This window comes from Diceros bicornis, chromosome 14 (genome assembly GCF_020826845.1).
Source record: "Diceros bicornis minor isolate mBicDic1 chromosome 14, mDicBic1.mat.cur, whole genome shotgun sequence".
NCBI classification, from domain to species: domain Eukaryota; kingdom Metazoa; phylum Chordata; class Mammalia; order Perissodactyla; family Rhinocerotidae; genus Diceros; species Diceros bicornis.
Window position 1 is genome coordinate 19,430,268 of NC_080753.1, and position 17,168 is coordinate 19,447,435.

Genomic DNA, 17,168 nt, shown 5'->3' on the forward strand with positions numbered 1-17,168 from the left:
ATATCTTTCAGGGAAAAGAAGGAAGTGTTTATCGAATGCCTACTCCTTTTCAGGCACTTTACATAAACTATTTCTAATTTTAAAAACACTGCAGGAAAAGTTTTATTATCCTCATTTTACAGATGAGGAAGATCAAGGCTCAAAGGTATAATATAACCTACCCACGTGACATGTCTAGTAAGCAGCATATAGCTAAGACCGTTTCCTAAAGCTAGGATCTGTATTCTGCATACTACTTAGTGCCTGTACAAGACCTTGTTTTAAAAGCATAGGCTCTGAAGTTAGATGGGTTTGGGTTTGATCAAGCCTCTGGGACTCACTAGCTCTTTGACCATAGGAAGTTATTTAACTTCTCTAAAAAGCTTCAATTTTCTCACCTATAAAAACATGGATAATATTAATATGCACCTCAGAGTCGAGGATTAAATGAGAAAATGCATTTAAAGTACCAGCCGAGTGACTAACACGTAAGAGCAACATTTTATATTACGGTTTCCCCCAATTATAGAATTGTGCTTCCATTACTACAGAATTTCAGAACCACAGGTATTCCAGATTGCTATTTCCTTTTTAATGAAATGAGACCAACACACCTTTAAGGATAAATTTTATTCAAATCTTATGAGAATACTTCCAAATTCAAACAAAATATTAGTTAAATGTTTATACAGACAAGGCAAAGCTTCAGAAACAAGAAAAATTCTGAAAGAGTTACTGCTAACAAAGCCATCCTCCTAAGTAGCATCATATAATGTACTTGTCATAAACCTATAATTTCCTATTTTAATTTAAACACTACATTCAAAAGAAACCAAAATAGTTTTTTGAAATGTGAGTAATGTGTTAGAAAATGTTTAGCAAAATAAATCCTCCCAATTGATTGGAAACAACACATTCCAAGGGAGAAGATCCCAGATCTGTATATACAGGAATACCACTATAAATACACCACACAGTCAACCAGCCATCTACTTTGTTTTCAAGACATATCCGTTTTTGACAATGACAACTTCTTGTGATTACATGCTCTCAATTTGCTCAAATGTTCTGTTGGTCTGGGTAGGATGCCACTTGTTTAAGAGCAGCTTCTGAGTGGCCACATCTATGGATCCACAGTTAAATCAGTATCACCTCCAGACCCCTTTTCTGAAACGAGAAAAACCTCAAGTTGAGAAAGAAACATAAAAACAAGAAAATTATTTACATGAGTGCTACCACAACAAATTTAATGTCCTCTCAAAATGGGGAGAGGGCACAGATGAGTATTCTAATTACTATGGAGAATTACTCCTACAGAAATGTTTTTTTTCTTTTTAGTGTTTTGGTTCTTGCACTCTACCTATTATCAAACAAAGCTTCTCTAAAAGATTATGAAATTACGATATTTTATATTTTGCTAGAATGATGTTAACAAGGCTGATAACCAATTAGTCCTTTGTTCTCTTTGATTACTGTGTATTTTTCAAGTAACACTAAAACCAAGAGCTGATTTCATTCTCGATGTGCCTCAATTCTAAGAACCAGTGTGCTACTTATGAACAAGATCATGCAACAACCAGGAACTTCTAACAATTGAATCTTACCATGCAGATAAACTAAAAATCTGAAAGAAATTCCAAGAAATCATTTAACATACAAAGATCATTTGAACATATGAGCTAAGTAACCCTGAGAAAATCCTTTAAAATATGAATTTATCAGATTCACAATTTAACTTTTAAGATCAACTCAAACAATAAACAAATTCCCTATGATATTTCAAGAAATCCACTTCTTGGTTATTTCCCCATAAGCCCATTTAACATTTTTAGCTAGAGTTTTTAATTTTTTTTTCTACTACTAACATCCAAGGAAATTGATAAACCATTTTTGTTCAAGGATTCGGGTAATGGTATCTTCAAGACTTGGCAATCTGGTAATAAAAGTATTTTATTTTAAAAACACAAGTTACCTTTAATTGCGGTATCATCCGATGACACGAAGTAAAGATCTTCTTTTCTCACTGTTTGGAATATAGCCTAAGAAAAGGAACCCTCGGATTACTACCAATTCTTTATTATAAGCACAAAATGATTAAAATCAGAAAGAGGACAATAGATAAACCAGAAAAATGGTAAACAACAAAAAGTAATCCTTTTAAAAGTATGACAATCTGATTTTATAGCGAAGAATCACCTCAAGTATATTTTCTATTCTTTAAATACTCATTTCTCTGGAACATCTCCACTGGAGCATTCTACACGGGGAATATAAAGTAACTTTTTCTAATTTTTAACCTCCAAACCCCCAAAACTCTGGTGTTTGGTGCATTGTTCAAGGAACTGCTATTCAACCCATATCCATAGTGAGCCACAGATGCTTTATTAAAGACCTCGTGAAGAGGGATATTTCTCCTATATTTCTTACAACAACTAATAGCATCGTGTGCATGTGTGATGTCTGTACAGAAATTAATTCATGAGACATATGATGAAATGAAATAGCTCAGATGAAAAAAAAATCCTAAAAATGTGTAATCAGAAAGACTCCCGGATCATAGTGACTTGATATATCACAAAAAAATAGTCATGCATAATTTAATACCCACAATATTCACTTCAAGGAAAACCAGCTCATTCATAGACAGGCATCCGTATCTAAGAGTGTCTTCATATTTGAGGAAAGGGTCATTTAAATCTCATTAATAACCAAAGAAAAACCTGTAAAGCCTTACTCTTAAGTAGTTCTTATGTTTGCTAATTGACTAAAAGCCAGAGGTAGTTGTGTCTATATTATTTTATGAACACTTTAAATCATCTTAAATGGTTCTTTTCTATTTGGCAGGTATAAGGTAGTTTATCCAAATAAAATCCCGTACATATATATCTCTTTATTTGGCTGTGGATGCTTGAAAATTAATGAATGGAAAAAATCAGACTATAAAAGACAGTTTTAGTAAATACTGAAGTAACATAAGTGAAGCAGGCTGTTATTTTTGACAAGTAAACAAAAAATGGCATTAACATGAGAAGGTGAAGAGAGATGTTCAATGATTTTTCATAGTGGAAAATTTCAAATGACCTAAATGTCCAACACTAGGAGAAACGGTTTAATAAGTTTTTGACCATTAATGCCATGTAATATTATGTAGTTATGGCCTTCTGGTTGCAGCCAAGATGGAGTAAGCCAACTATAGCCTCTTTCTTACACTGATTACAACTAAAAATTCTGGAAAGAATACAAAAAGCAACCACTTCCCGACTCTGAAAAGTAAACAGGATGAGGCAGATAGAAGCCTGAAGTAAAAACTTGAATAATGACTCATAACGGGTGAGTTTCACAGGTTTTGTTTTTTTCTTTTTTTTTCTTCTTTGTCTCCTAGTTGTCAAAACAGGTTGGACCAAATCAGAGCTGCTCAGCTGGGGTGGACAGCAAAGCTCAGAGAAATCCCCTATTTCTAGTCAGCGGATTGGGAAAAGCAGCCCCTGAATGCTAGAGAGCGGGGAGTGAGTGGGAAATCCCTTCGTTGTTTTTCTTTTTTTCCTCCTGGCCCTGTCCTGAGAGCAGCTCCAGTCATGCCTGGGGACAGCAGTTACAGTGCAGGAACCTAAAAAATCTGAGAGAAGACTGGCCAGTGGAACTGAGAAAAGGGCCCTCTATTATCTGAAGAGTAGTGGGGGCGGTGGTGGTGATGTTTTTCTCTCTTTTCTCTAATCTGCTTCGCCCCAAAGGCAGGCTCAGTCAAGCAGAACTGCCTGATGGTGCAGAGGGAAACCTTGTTAGAAACATGCTTTCAGGCCAGAGGACCAGGAAAAGGGGCCTGTAGGGGCTGGATAAAAGAGGACCTTTAGAGCCAGAAAATGTGAAGGAAATCTCAGAGAGAAAAGGAATTGGAAAATTTGAACCCCTAATACTATACACGAATTGATATAAGTCCCAAGGTCACCCCTGAACTATGCACATGCAGAACAGAAGCAAGTAAGCATAGCAAAGTCTTAATACCTCAACTACCATATACGCCACTGGCTGAGTCCCAGACTAACCCCTGAGTGGCTTATGTCCTCGGCAGACCCAAACATCATAGCAAAGGTCTTTGAAAACTGAACTGACACTGGAACCACGGAACACAGAAGGAGAGACAGAACCTGTGGTGTGAACCTAACTGGGTTGATTATCTGCTAAAACAAAAACTTCAATATTTTCTAGAAGATTTTAACAGGATACAAAGTCTTACAACATAATATTCAAAACATTCAGGATATAATCCAAAATTATGCAACATACAAAGAACCAGGAAAAGCTAATCATTTCTCAAGACAATCAGTAGATACAGACTCTGAGATGACCAGATACTGGACCTAGCAGACACAGATTCTAAGCAAGAAGTTCAACAAACTCCAGATGCTCAAATGCCCAGACATATCAGAATGGCATGGGAAACTGTCCACCATATAATTTTTTTTTCCTTTTTTTTTTTTTTTTTGTGAGGAAGATCAGCCCTGAGCTAACATCCATGCTAATCCTCCTCTTTTTTTGCTGAGGAAGACCGGCTCTGAGCTAACATCTATTGCCAATCTTCCTCCTCTTTTTTTCCCCAAAGCCCCAGTAGATAGTTGTATGTCATAGTTGCACATCCTTCTAGTTGCTGTATGTGGGACGCGGCCTCAGCATGGCCGGAGAAGCGGTGCGTCGGTGCGCACCCGGGATCCGAACCCGGGCCGCCAGTAGCGGAGCGCGCGCACTTAACCGCTAAGCCATGGGGCCAGCCCTCCACCATATAATTTTAAATGAAGAACACAATATAAAACTGTAGAATGAAATCAACTATGTTCCAAATATGTAGATGATATACTTATATTCCATATAAACAGAAAAATTATGAAAGAAAACCAAACTGATCAATCTGTTTGTCTTTGGATGGATGTATTACAGGTGATTGATACCTCCTCCTTTTTAACTTTGCCATTTTCCCAGATTTTCTGCATAAAATGTATTTTATGAAGGTCATGGACACCAAACAATTTTCATTTTTTAAATTCCGAAATGAAAATCAAAGAGTAAAACATTAATAACTAGTTTTCCCCAAGGGATACCTGACATAAAGTCCAGAAACATTGATTTTGTTATTGCTGCTTTTAATTGTTGTTATTACAATGTTAGTATTTTTTTCTCCATTATTCCTAAACACAAGGGCTTTGGAAATAGTTTAAGTCGTCCCTCAAAATGAAGGACAATGCTCCCACTAATTACTATTTGTGTAATTCCATACCTCAGATGGACTCTTATCCGATTTGGGTATGCCATTCCAGACATTCTCAGGGTTCACTAACTCCTCCATACCATTTGAAAGGTGCAACACCTACAAGAGAAAAAAAAATTTAATAAAAATTGGGAGTTTCCAAAAACTGTAACTGAATTATGTACCATAGCAATTCTTTCTAAAATGAAATACTTAATTAAGGCAATGGAAATAATTTTATTAAACTTCAGTCTTATGTTTCAATTCAATGGTACTTTGGTTCAAAAAACATATATTGAGTATCTATGCCTAAAGATCAAAGATGGATAAAATTTAGATTTCAAGAAGTTCAGAATTTGGTGGAGAAACAGACCTCTAAGCAGATAATTACAATACAATGTAGGAAGTACAGATTTTTGCAGCAAGAGGTATAGGAATATAATATAGGTATAAAGCTTTTTTAGGTGTGGGTGAAGAGATGGAGCGATTTAGAAAATAATGCCAGTGAATGCTTCCTGGTAGAGAAAATGGCTAAAGTAAATCTGTTAAAGGTAAGTGGAAATTAACCAGTTTGGGAAGGGAATAGAATACAGGCAAATAGAACTACACTATTAAATACATCAAAGAAGCCAAGCAGAATAGTACATATAAGAGAAATCAGGCAGTTTCATGTCCATCTAATATAAAGTACAAAACATAAAGGAGTAAGACCTAAGGCTGGAGAGGTACATGGACGCTCAACTCTAGAGGACCTTGCCATGTTGATGAGCTTGACTTTTCTATTCTAGACCAGTGGTTCTCAAATTTTAACGGTATAAGAATGAACATTCCTGGTCCTACCCCCAGAAATTCTGAATCGGTCAGCCAGGGCAAGGTCCAGGAATCTACAATTCAAGAAACACACCAGGTGATTCTGATATAGGTGGTTTTCAGATCACAGGAGAAACAGGATCAACTGGAAGTCCCCAAGAAGTTTTACACATAGGAATGACGTAGTCAGATTTGCATTTGACAAACTTCACACTGGCAGTGAGGAGAATCTATTGAAGGAAGACCAGAAGAAGTAAACCAAACAGAAGGTTATTAGAGTAATGTAGCTGTGAAATGAGGATCTTAACCAAGGCAGTGGGATTAGGTATAAAAAGTTTTAACTAAGAGATAAGTGGGAAGTGTGGAACTTTGGTGACTGATAGGATTTCAGGGGTAAGGGAGATGAAAGAGCCTATGATGATTTCTTGCTAGGATGCTTATATATACTTTTAAGTGATTTTTGCACTGCATCTAATTATCAGGGGGAATGAGAAGGTAAACATGTTCAATTGCATTTTCTAGTCTGATAAATTTTGGTAAAATTTCCTTAACAGTCTGCAAGTACATTTTGAGATAAGTACTTCAACTTTACTCACCCTTGTGCCTTCTTCAGCTATTTCCAAAATCTCACATTTAGACCATGTGTTTCTTAGACTTGACCACACAACACATTTGGATCCAACAGTAAATCCTTTCAGAGTGTAGGTGTTCTCTGGTTGAGCTACCAAATTGAATAGAGTAAGATTCAATGCATACCTCTTAATTTCCTAATGTTAGATACACAAACAAAGCATTTTCTTAAACTGCATTTACTATTCCTATATAAACAGTATCATGGATGGTACATGTTCTAAGTCTGTCTTCTTTCCTCTATTTCATTTAAAATTCTTCCAGTGCCCCCTCTCCATGATGTGATGTGTTTTTTAAAGATGTTAATCTGATTTCTAACATCGAAAATTACTACTGAAAGCTAGATATTATTGCCACATGTGGTGTGGTCTATGCTTACAACAGCCATTTCTATAGCAAAGCAGTATATTGCCAGTGAGCAGACCTTCTTATCACAGAGCTATTACTTATTATTAAAATGTGACAGCCAGAACTAAAAATCTAGGGTAATATTTAAATAAACTGTTGTATATCCAAAGGATGGCATACTATGGAATTAAAATATTTTGAAAGCATAGTTAGGGGATTAAAATGCAGAATTCAACGCTGTACGAAAGTATGATCTATATTTAGTTTTTAAAACTACATGTAACCAGGCATACACAGAGATGGTGAAAGGCAACAGGAAAGAAGTACACCACAGTGTTAACAGTGGTCATTTCTTGGTGGTAGGATTATGATGATTTTCATTCTCTTTAGTCTATCATTTTCTCTATTTTGTACAATGGCTCAAATTTAATCATATAAAAATTGACATTTAAAATGTCTAACATTGATTATAAAAAAATACCCAAAAGTTAGCCATTTCCTGTAACTTTTAAATCTTATTAGAAAATAACAGTAAAAATAATCTATTAAAAAGTTAATGACAATAAATGTTCTCCAATATTTACTCATGGCTGTTAACTGTTTTGGTTAATACAGGCTCCCTAAACTAGTTTTTGTTTAAGGGTTTCTACATGAATGGCAGGGTATATGCATTGAAACAAAACAGTTAAATTTGAAAACTCTGCTAGAATGACCCCTACTGTAAATTCCTGCCTACAGTAGTGCTTGGCAAAGGAGCACTAGGTTTTTTAAAAATTTACCACAACACATAACCTCTTCATTTTAAAGATGATTATTTTTTTTACATTTTAAATGTGATTACTTTTTGGAGGCACAGATTTTAAGCATTCTATTGCAAAAACAAAGTTAATCACCATTTCACTCAGCAAGTAAAGTATTATTTTACATTGATTTCAAACAATTTCTCCATGTTTAAAATACCCTTTATAATCCAAATCTGATTCTCTTTTCAGGTTTTAATCTTTTCCCCTCAAAATTAATTTAAAAAAGAATTCAAATAAGAATTATTCTCTTTTAAGACAAATAAGTACTTTTTGAAAGACATAAACTTAAAGTGAAAGAAAAAAATTCACCTACCTGGGACATGATCTGGTAAAGCATTACTGTGTTTCCCTCCATCTCTGGATTCTTCTCCAGAGCACAAAGAAGTCAATGATGAAACGGCGTCTCTGCTTGTATATTCTGTAAATTCTTCTTTATACATGTTCATTTCAGTCTGCATCTTGGGATCACAATCCTTTCCACGTGGATGTGATGGTAGCCTATGCTGGTCATCAAAACGTTCCACACAACTTGACTTGCCTGTGTCCTCAGCACATGTGGATTCTTGGGCTTTCTGACCAAGTCTTAAAGATGATGGGTTTATTTTGTCATCTAGACAGAGCTGGGCTGTAGGTAATTCTAGCGCTGGCTGTTTCTCGACCTCACAGTCGAGGGGAAGCTGCACTGTAAATGGCTGCGGGCTGGCTTCTGTGTCACAGCCTGGTGGGAGGGGCACAGTGGGAGGCACCAGGCCTTGCTCCTCTTTCTCTTCATCCCCGTCAAAAGAACGCTGTAGCTCAATGGATTCTAGTTCCAAGAATTCTTTTGATTCATCATCAGGAGAAAGTGGTACCTCAAGTGAATTCAGTTCTAGTATCTCCTTTGTTTCACTGGCATGTGGTAACAATGGGCTAAACCCTGTAACCAGGTATTTATCATCAAACTTTGCTTTGTCAACAAAACAGCACTCTACTTTACCTTTCAGTACCTCAGTGCCAATTTTATCTTTGCATGGGTTTTCAAAAGCTTCAAAAATGTCATCAGTTTCAGGGGCACAGAATTTACTTGGTTTGGTTTCAATAATGTTTAAGTCTTTTTCAATTCTTTCCGAGAGCTCATCTGCCTGTGACTCCACATACAGTGTTTTCTCTTGTCCAGCTTTACTCCTTGGTTTCTTAAGTCTTACATCAAGACTGGGGGACCCAAGAGCTCCCTTTATCTCTGGCCCAGTTTTTTCATAGGGCAGATCACTGTTACTATTACCAATCTTAGAATATTTCTTCATTTTCTCATTAACACTTTCGCCTTTGCTTTTCAAGTCAACAACTGCTAAAGGGATATCACAAACATCCTTTTTGATTTCTAATATTGTTATCTCCAACACATCTGCTGTTACTATTTCATAAAAATAGTCATTTCCCTCTTGAGGGCACAAACCTTCTGAAACATCAAATCCTGAAAGGCAACACGGAAAGGCTTGCATGGGAACCACCAAAAGTTCAGAAGGAATGTTCCAGAGTGCTTTTGGGTCCACACGGTCTTCGATATTTCCAAAGTCCACAAGCCTGACGGATACAAGATAATCTTCACAAATATTGGTGATAACCGCCCTATAATAATGCCCATCTTCTCTGTATCTCACTATGCAAGGATCTCCAATATGGGGACATGGGATACAACTCCTGCAATCTGTTACCTTTTCTCCAGCAGTTTGCATTTCTACTTCTAAATACTGAAGTTTCTGAGTATCAGCAAACTGACACCAAAAATATTCAGGTCCATCTATTACAGTGGCATAAGCTCTTATCATCTTCATCTTTGGATTATACCAGTTAAGAAATACCGAAGTGTCTATGTCTGTTTTCTTGACAGACTTTGAACACTCATCTTTAGTAATTTGGGTAGCAAGTCCTATTTGAGATTTTTTACTGAAAGCATATTTGCTAATCATGTCTTCTGCTATGATCCCATGTTCATCAGCAAGAATAACTTCCCATCTGTCTTGAAATTTAACAAATTCACATCTTATTTGAGCCTCACCTGTCCTTTGGGAAAAGAAATGCATCATTTCTTTGCAGTTTAAAATCTCAGGAACCCAAGGTCCGCTTAAGGAGCAGTGAATGCATAATCCTGGTAATTGTGCATTAATAAGGTCAAGCTTACCTATCTTGTTAGTATGAACCACAGAAACATTGCCATAATCAATAAACTGTACAGAAAGAAGGTCATTGGGTTGTTGTTCCTTGACCACAGCACGATACCATAAATTGTCTTCTGGGAAAATGGCACATATTACATCTCCTCCTTGCAAAGGTGGACCTGCATAATATTCAGGCCTTGTTCTAAAATTGTTTAATCTCTCTGAAAGACAATTAATTTCAGCTTCATCTTCTGTTAGTTGAACATAAAAGTCTGAAAGGTCATTTATATGAGAAATATAGACAGCTGTTTTGAAGCCAGACATTATCATCTTCCGAGGGAACTCAGAAAATTTTAGAGGCAAATCTTTGTTAGATGAATCGTCTATTTTTCTCTCTGCAAGAGTGACTTCTAGTTTTGTGGCTTTCAAAGGTGGCTCAGCAAAACTTTCTTCTTTCTGTTCTGTTGTTAATGGAGACACTGGATTATTTTTATTTTCCACAGAGCACTGACAGTGGGTGACTAAGTTTGTTTTTGTTGAACTTTGTAAAAGTTTGGGTTCCTTACATGCTGAGCTGATCTTAGGTTTGTATGATTCTCCCAAAATCTCCATACTGGATAATTTGTTCTCTACTGATTTACTTAAATACTCCGTAGGTGACAACTTCATATTTTCCTTTTTTACTTGAAGAGTTTCAGTTGTAGACAGAAGTGCTTTGCTTTCTTTTTTTGTTCTTGTCCTACCTTTGTAACCAAGTAGCCCTAACTTCTCATTAATATTAGCATTAATTTGAAAATTGTCGTCATATAGTTCTACAATCAGTCTTCCATCTGGATCTTTTGCTACAACCAAAGCCTTCAGTGACTTATCTAAAATAGTCTCCTGAAACCATGTTGTAACTTCTTTTGGTATGTGATCAGGAATATCAGACAATGAACATTTAACAGCTTGCATGGGGAAAAGTAAGACATCATATGCATCACTAGGTAATGGAAGCAGATCATCATTTGTTATCACATGAATGTTCCCAAAATCAACAAAGAAGACTTTATTTGGTTCTTTTTCTATTATTATCCCCCTATACCAGTTTCCATCAGTAAACTTGGCAAGACACAAGGTTCCAGGGATTAAGGGAGATGTTTTTAAATTCAGCAAATTTTTACTTAATTGTGTAATATTACATGACAACTGTTCTAACATATTTGCATTTTTTCCCAGCTGGCAATAAAATGTCCCAGGGTCATCAACGTGTGTTATATACACTGATTCTTCACTTCCAATTTTCATACCATGTGTAGAATAGTAGTAAGAACGTAGTTGAACAGAGGACTCCAGAGGCTTTACTGGTCTTGCAAGTTTCTTTCCTACCAAAAAATGGCATGCGCTCTGAAAGGGTGTTAGCAAATCCACAACAGTAAACAGTTCTTCATCATGTATTGAAGCCAAAGCAAATATTGTGCATTTTAATTCTAGATTGTTTTCACATGCATTATCTAAAAATTCACTAAAAGCTTGTATTGCCTTTTCCTCCCAAACAAAAGGATTTTGACCAGTTGGTTGAATTAAATTATAAAGACTGCACCTAAAAGCCTGAGCCTTAACCTTGAGAAACTCTTCACTAATTGCATAAATATTCTTCACAGATACCAAACATCTATCTCCATAATCTACAAATATGACTTTGACATGCTCTGAAGATTGTGCTCCGCTAATTAGAGCTCTGGACCATTGTCCATTTACTGTTCGTTTTGCCAAACAAGTGGGGGTGGTTCCCTGGTAAGGAGTAGCTGTATTCTTGCAATAGTCTTGAATATCACACATCAGAGTTTTAAATTCTTTTATGTTCCTGGTCAGCTGGCACCAGAAATAGCTAGGATTTTCAACATAGGACACTTTGACTTCTACTGTACTTCCAACTTGTAGCTCTCCTTTACAAGAGGAGCCTGGCTTAATTTCCCAGAAATTCTGTATAAGAGGAGCATAAACAGATACTCTTCCCTCTTTTTCCCGCACAACTAGTCCCGTTGAAACATTTGCAACAACTGTTCTGTCACTCAAAGCTTCTGAAACAGACGTAGTTTTATTATCTCTCTTGGCTTTCTGTTCTACTTCTACCCTCTTGGCAGAAGATATTTTGTTATTCTCGGAAGTAAAATGGTTTGAAACATGCCCTGGAGAGTAGGCATTTAAGGGAATATTTTCCTTTGTTTCAAATTCCTGATATTTGGCATATCCAGCTTGAGCAATTACTTTACTAATGTTTTCTTCCCCTGTTCTTGATTCATCAAGAATCTCAATAACATATTGCTTATCTTGCTTACCAAGGACATGGATAACTAACTCTTTGTGGAGCACAGTCTTTTCAAAAAAGGAAATTGCCTCCTGACTCCAACTTTTTCCCAAAGGCCAGATATCAGCCAGTGTGCACCTCAGAGCCAATATTGGTAGCTGCCTAAACTGAGGAAGCAGCTTCCTCACGTCATCCCAGTCCACATTTTCCGAATTGCCGCGGTCAACTAAGAATACATCCACACTCTTATCATCTAACCTGGTGACTGTAGCCCGATAATAGCCATTTTCTTTCCATTTGACACAGCAAAGATCATCAGGTTCAGGTTTCAAAACTACACCATCCAGCTTACTGGCCGAGGAATAGAAACTGCACATTTTCCTCATCAACTTGCTGAAGGTGCCATTGTGTTTCCTCAACCTAATCCAAAACTCAGAAGGATTTTTAATAAACTCTACCTGGGCATCATAGAAGGCATTCATCTTTAACCTGACAGATCTTAAGGCTGAGAGTGAAATCTCTTCATCTACTTCTTCAGCAGGAGACGGAGACTGAAGAGATGTTTCCAGTTCTTCCTCCTCCTCCTCCTCTATTCCCTGGCTCAGAAGAAATCGGTCAGCCAAGCAACAGGACTGTGCTCCAAATACATGGTTAAGATTAATCCCATCTTCTCCATACAGGGTGACATAATACACACGCTCAAAGGAGCAGTAAAACTCAATCTTTGCATTCACTGCTTGGCCCAGTATCAGTGCCTTCAGGTCGCCGACCTGTGACCGAGACCAGCCTCTCCCACCGTCCCAGAGTCCATACAAAGCACAAGGATAGGTCACCACAGGCATTCGAAAATATTCAGGCAGCAGGTAGCGAAGGCTACTACAACTCACTAACTCCTTCCTTCCATAGTCTACATGAAGCACCTGGGCACAGCGCTGGGGCCGAAAAGTCTCAAGCAAGAGCGCCCTGTACCAATGTCCATCCAACCCATAGGATGCACACGGGGAGCCCGGCTTGTTTGGGCTCTCCTCCCCCTCCTCCCAGGCGGCACTGGTGGAGTTCTCATCCCCTGTTCCCCTGGAGGCTCGGTATATGTGGGCCATGCTCTCGGAGAGGCGGTGGATCTCCTGCGAGAGGCTCTGGAGCTGGCAGTGGATGCGGTGGGGGTGGCACACTTGGGTTACTACGACGGGCTCCGTCACGCCCACCTGCAGCTGGGGGTAGAAGTAATCCAGGCCCGGCTGTCCCGGCCTGGGCAGGCCCCGCGGGAGGGCCGGGGCCCCGGGGCCCACGCCAGCAGTGGCCGCCTTGAGGTAGCGCTTGAGCAGCAGGTGGAAGAGGCTGTCGGGCACCTGGCGGGCCAGGCCCAGCTCCTGCATCTGCTGGCACAGGCCGGGCGCGTCCAGGAGCACCAGGCGGTGGAGGCGCAGCACATCCAGGACCCGTCCGTGCACCTCCTTGCCCTGCAGCCGGCTGAGGAAGTCCACGGCGCCCGGCGGCCAGTGCTGGGGCTCGCCGCCGCCCGCGCCGCCCGCCGGCACCAGGCCGGCCAGCACGCAGCCCAGCACCTCCGAGGGCAGCTGGAACAGCTCGCCGCGCCCGGGCGCCAGCGAGCCCGCGCCGGCCGTGATGGTGCGGCCCTCGTCGAGCAGGAAGACGCGGCTCTCCTGCGCCTGCCGGCTGACCACGCGGCAGCGGTGCCACAGCAGCCCCACCCGCACCAGGCACAGCTCGCCCGGCGAGGCCGCGGCGCCGCCCGGCGCCCACGGGCCGCGCGAGGCCGCCGCCTCCTGGATCTCCCGGCTCAGCCGCACGTACTGCTCCCGCCGCTCGCCCACCAGCCCCCAGAGCCGCACGGGGATCACCTCCGGGTGCACGTCCACGAAGGACACCCTCAGGACCAGCGCGGTCCCCGGCGTCGGCAGCCCCGGCGTCGAGCACATGCCCCCGGCCGGCGCGGCGCGGCCGCCGCTCGCTGAGGGGTCCCCGCGCCGCTGGAAGGAGAGCCCCGCGAACCCAGGCTCGAAGGACGGAGGGACGGGGAAGGACACCCGGCCAGGCGCCCCCTCGGCGACGCGCCCCCGACTGGGCAGACTCGGCGGCCCGACCAACCGCCCACGCTTGCGCCGCCGCCGGGGCGCGGGCAGCGCGCGGCGCCCCCTTCCGGCGCGGGCGGCGGGTCGGGCCTGTGAGGGCGTCGAAGGGCGCTGGGCCCCCGGCGTGGTCCGGCCAAGCGCCAGGGCCGGGGGTGACCGGAAGGGGCTTCGGGGGCCGTTCAGAAGGCCCGGCAGTGGCGGCACTGGGACACGGCCTGCTTCTCCTCAGAGCGCCTGCCACCCTGGAGGAGGCGGTGAAGGCCTGGCAAAGGGCTGCAGGGGACGCCAGGTCTGAAAGTGACTTCCGTTTCGGCTGTCCGGCTAATACTAATGGAGCCTGTGAGCCAGGTAAGGTGCCAGCCCTTGGGGAAACGGGAAGGAGAAATGGAGACGCCAACCGCGTACGCCTAGGCCTTAGGCCCGAGTCTCCGAAGGCCCAGGGTGCTCGCAGGCGCAGGCGGTGCGAATGCGCTTGCGCACCGCAGGGGCGGGGTTTGCCGGTGCTCCTTCAATGAAGTGACCTTGAGGGAGTGGCTTACCCTCTCTCCTAGGAACCTGTTTGGTCACCTGAATTGAGAGTTGTTTTGAGGGTTAAAATAATGTATGAGTCTCCATGGAGACTGTTAAATGCTTCTTTCCCCACAATTACCCAGTATGAGTTTCTTTGTTGTTTTGTTTGCCTAACTCTGGCATCCCAGCTTTGCAGGCATTTATTCTTCATTTACTCACAGAGCTAGCACACAACTGGACTCATAAAAGGAGGTCACGAGCGATGGAAGAAACGTGACTTCAAACTGTTGCTGTATCTACTATAGCAGAGAGCCTCTTGGCTGGACTCGTGTTCTTCTTCCCCATCTAAGGTAACCCTTAGAAGACTCCATTTGTCAAGGGGGAGGGAGTGGAATGGAAACGTGCAGGCAAACTGTGAGTGGCTCCCAGAGATATGTCTGCATTAGATTTTTGTTCATTTGCAAAGTTAGACACATTCATAGGAGTTTCTTATACTTTTCCATTTCACTCCTTCACATTTTGAAATATCATCAAATACAATACAGATAAAGTCAAAACAATGCTTAATATAACCCTGGCCTCACAGTGTAAATCTCAGTGTCTTCAGTCTGTCCAGCCCGAAGGTGACCTTTGCTTCCAAAGCCTCCTGTGCTTACTTTGCACGTTCACCTTGTGTTGCAATTGTCTTTGATCATCCCACCAGCTTACAAGCTCCTTTTGGCAAGAACTGTTTGTTGCGTTCCTGGAATCTAGCATGGGGCTGAGACAAGAAATACTCACTGAATGAATAAATGAAAGAATGAATTTGATTTCTCTAAAAAGTTAGACTTTAACTTAATAAACTCATCCTTGAAAATTCAATTCATTTTCCAAATTTTCTCTAATTAATGTTTCATATTCATGATGGAAGAAAACTAAACATTTGATTTAAAAACAGCTAGCATATCTAGCTCAGGTGTCTCTTCCTCATGACTCTACTATTCACCCAGGCAGAATTGATTATTTCCTCCTTTACAAACCTTTATTATATAGTCCATCATATCTTGCAATTGTTTACCATTTCTCCTTTCTACCAGAGTGTGAACTTCTTGAAGGCAGGAACTTTTCTCATTTATTTTTACATTCTCAATGCCTAGCACAGTGCTGGACTTTTAGTCAGCAGGCAATAAATGTTTAACAACAGAATAAGTAGATAATCTGACACTATGTCCCTTGTGATGGAAGGAAGGAGTTCATTATAAAATGGTCTTATTATCATTTGGGATTGTTTGATCATCACATGGAATAATGGAGATTTCAGTTAATCCTCTATTTCAGTTCAAAGCAGTATAACCAAACTCTTACAGAGAGCACAGGGTTGTAGATTTGGTAAGTGACTTCTGTTTTCTATTTCACTTGTCCCTCAATCCCTTCCGTGGCTCAGGTCCTTTAATCTTGGATGTCAGGGTGTATCATGTGGCCATTATGGGCTGATCAGAGCCCTTTCCTCCCATCCAGCCTGGTATTTTCAATGTCCCACCACTCCTGTGTCTGGGGTAGGTAGTTTGCTCTGTCTTAAAAAAACAGACCATTTCACTGTGAAGATTAAGCTCCTGCTATATATTTCCCATAATTTATTGAGCAAAATATCTTGAGTTCCATAAAAAAAAATTTCCCTCCTTTTAGGCTTCAGAGGCCCTTGGCTTCCGAAAAGGTGAGAGAGGGAATAATCTTATCCTAATGTAAACATTTAAGAGTTAAAAGAGAAAAGGATAAAGTAAGAGATGAAATGCGTCTGAGAGGTATTGGGAGACTATATTGTGAGTTATTTCAAAATTTTTTTATGGAAACAACATGTAGGGAAATTGGGTAAAACAGATAAATCATATTTATTCCGTGCTACCTTAGACCTCCATATATAGAGAACTCTAAGCAGAAACACAGTATACTTTAGAGTCTGTAGTTTCTTTACACCACTTATTAGCCCTGTTTAAAGATGCTTCCTTAGAAAATTACTGTTCAATAAATATTTTAAAAAAATTATTCAAGTGAGAAATACCCTGTTAAGAGAATGAAAAGACAAGCCAAGAGAAAAGACAGGAAGAAAATATTTGCAAACCACATGTCTGACAAAGGACTTGTACCTACAATATATAACTAAGTACTCTCAAAACTCAACAGTAAAAAAAAAAAGTCCAATTTGAAAATGGGCAAAAGATATGAACAGACATTTCACTGAAGAGGATCTACAAATGGCAAGAAGAACATGGAGAGGTGTTCAACATCATTAGCCATTAGGGAAAAACAAAACCACAATTGTACATCAGTACAAACCTATGATAATGACTA

The 17,168-nt window shown here is 40.5% G+C and overlaps 1 protein-coding gene across 1 annotated transcript; it reads right to left on the reverse strand.

Moving 5' to 3' along the window:
• Nucleotides 1-564: 564 nt before the first annotated feature.
• On the reverse strand, nucleotides 565-14,177 carry TDRD6 (tudor domain containing 6). Its single transcript, XM_058554200.1, has 5 exons — nucleotides 8,123-14,177; nucleotides 6,625-6,749; nucleotides 5,249-5,338; nucleotides 1,952-2,018; nucleotides 565-1,146 (listed from the first exon to the last, which is right to left on the reverse strand). Exons 1-5 carry the CDS (start codon nucleotides 14,175-14,177, stop codon nucleotides 1,103-1,105), a joined length of 6,381 nt encoding a protein of 2,126 aa, XP_058410183.1. The 3' UTR covers nucleotides 565-1,102.
• Between the last annotated feature and the right edge of the window lie 2,991 nt (nucleotides 14,178-17,168).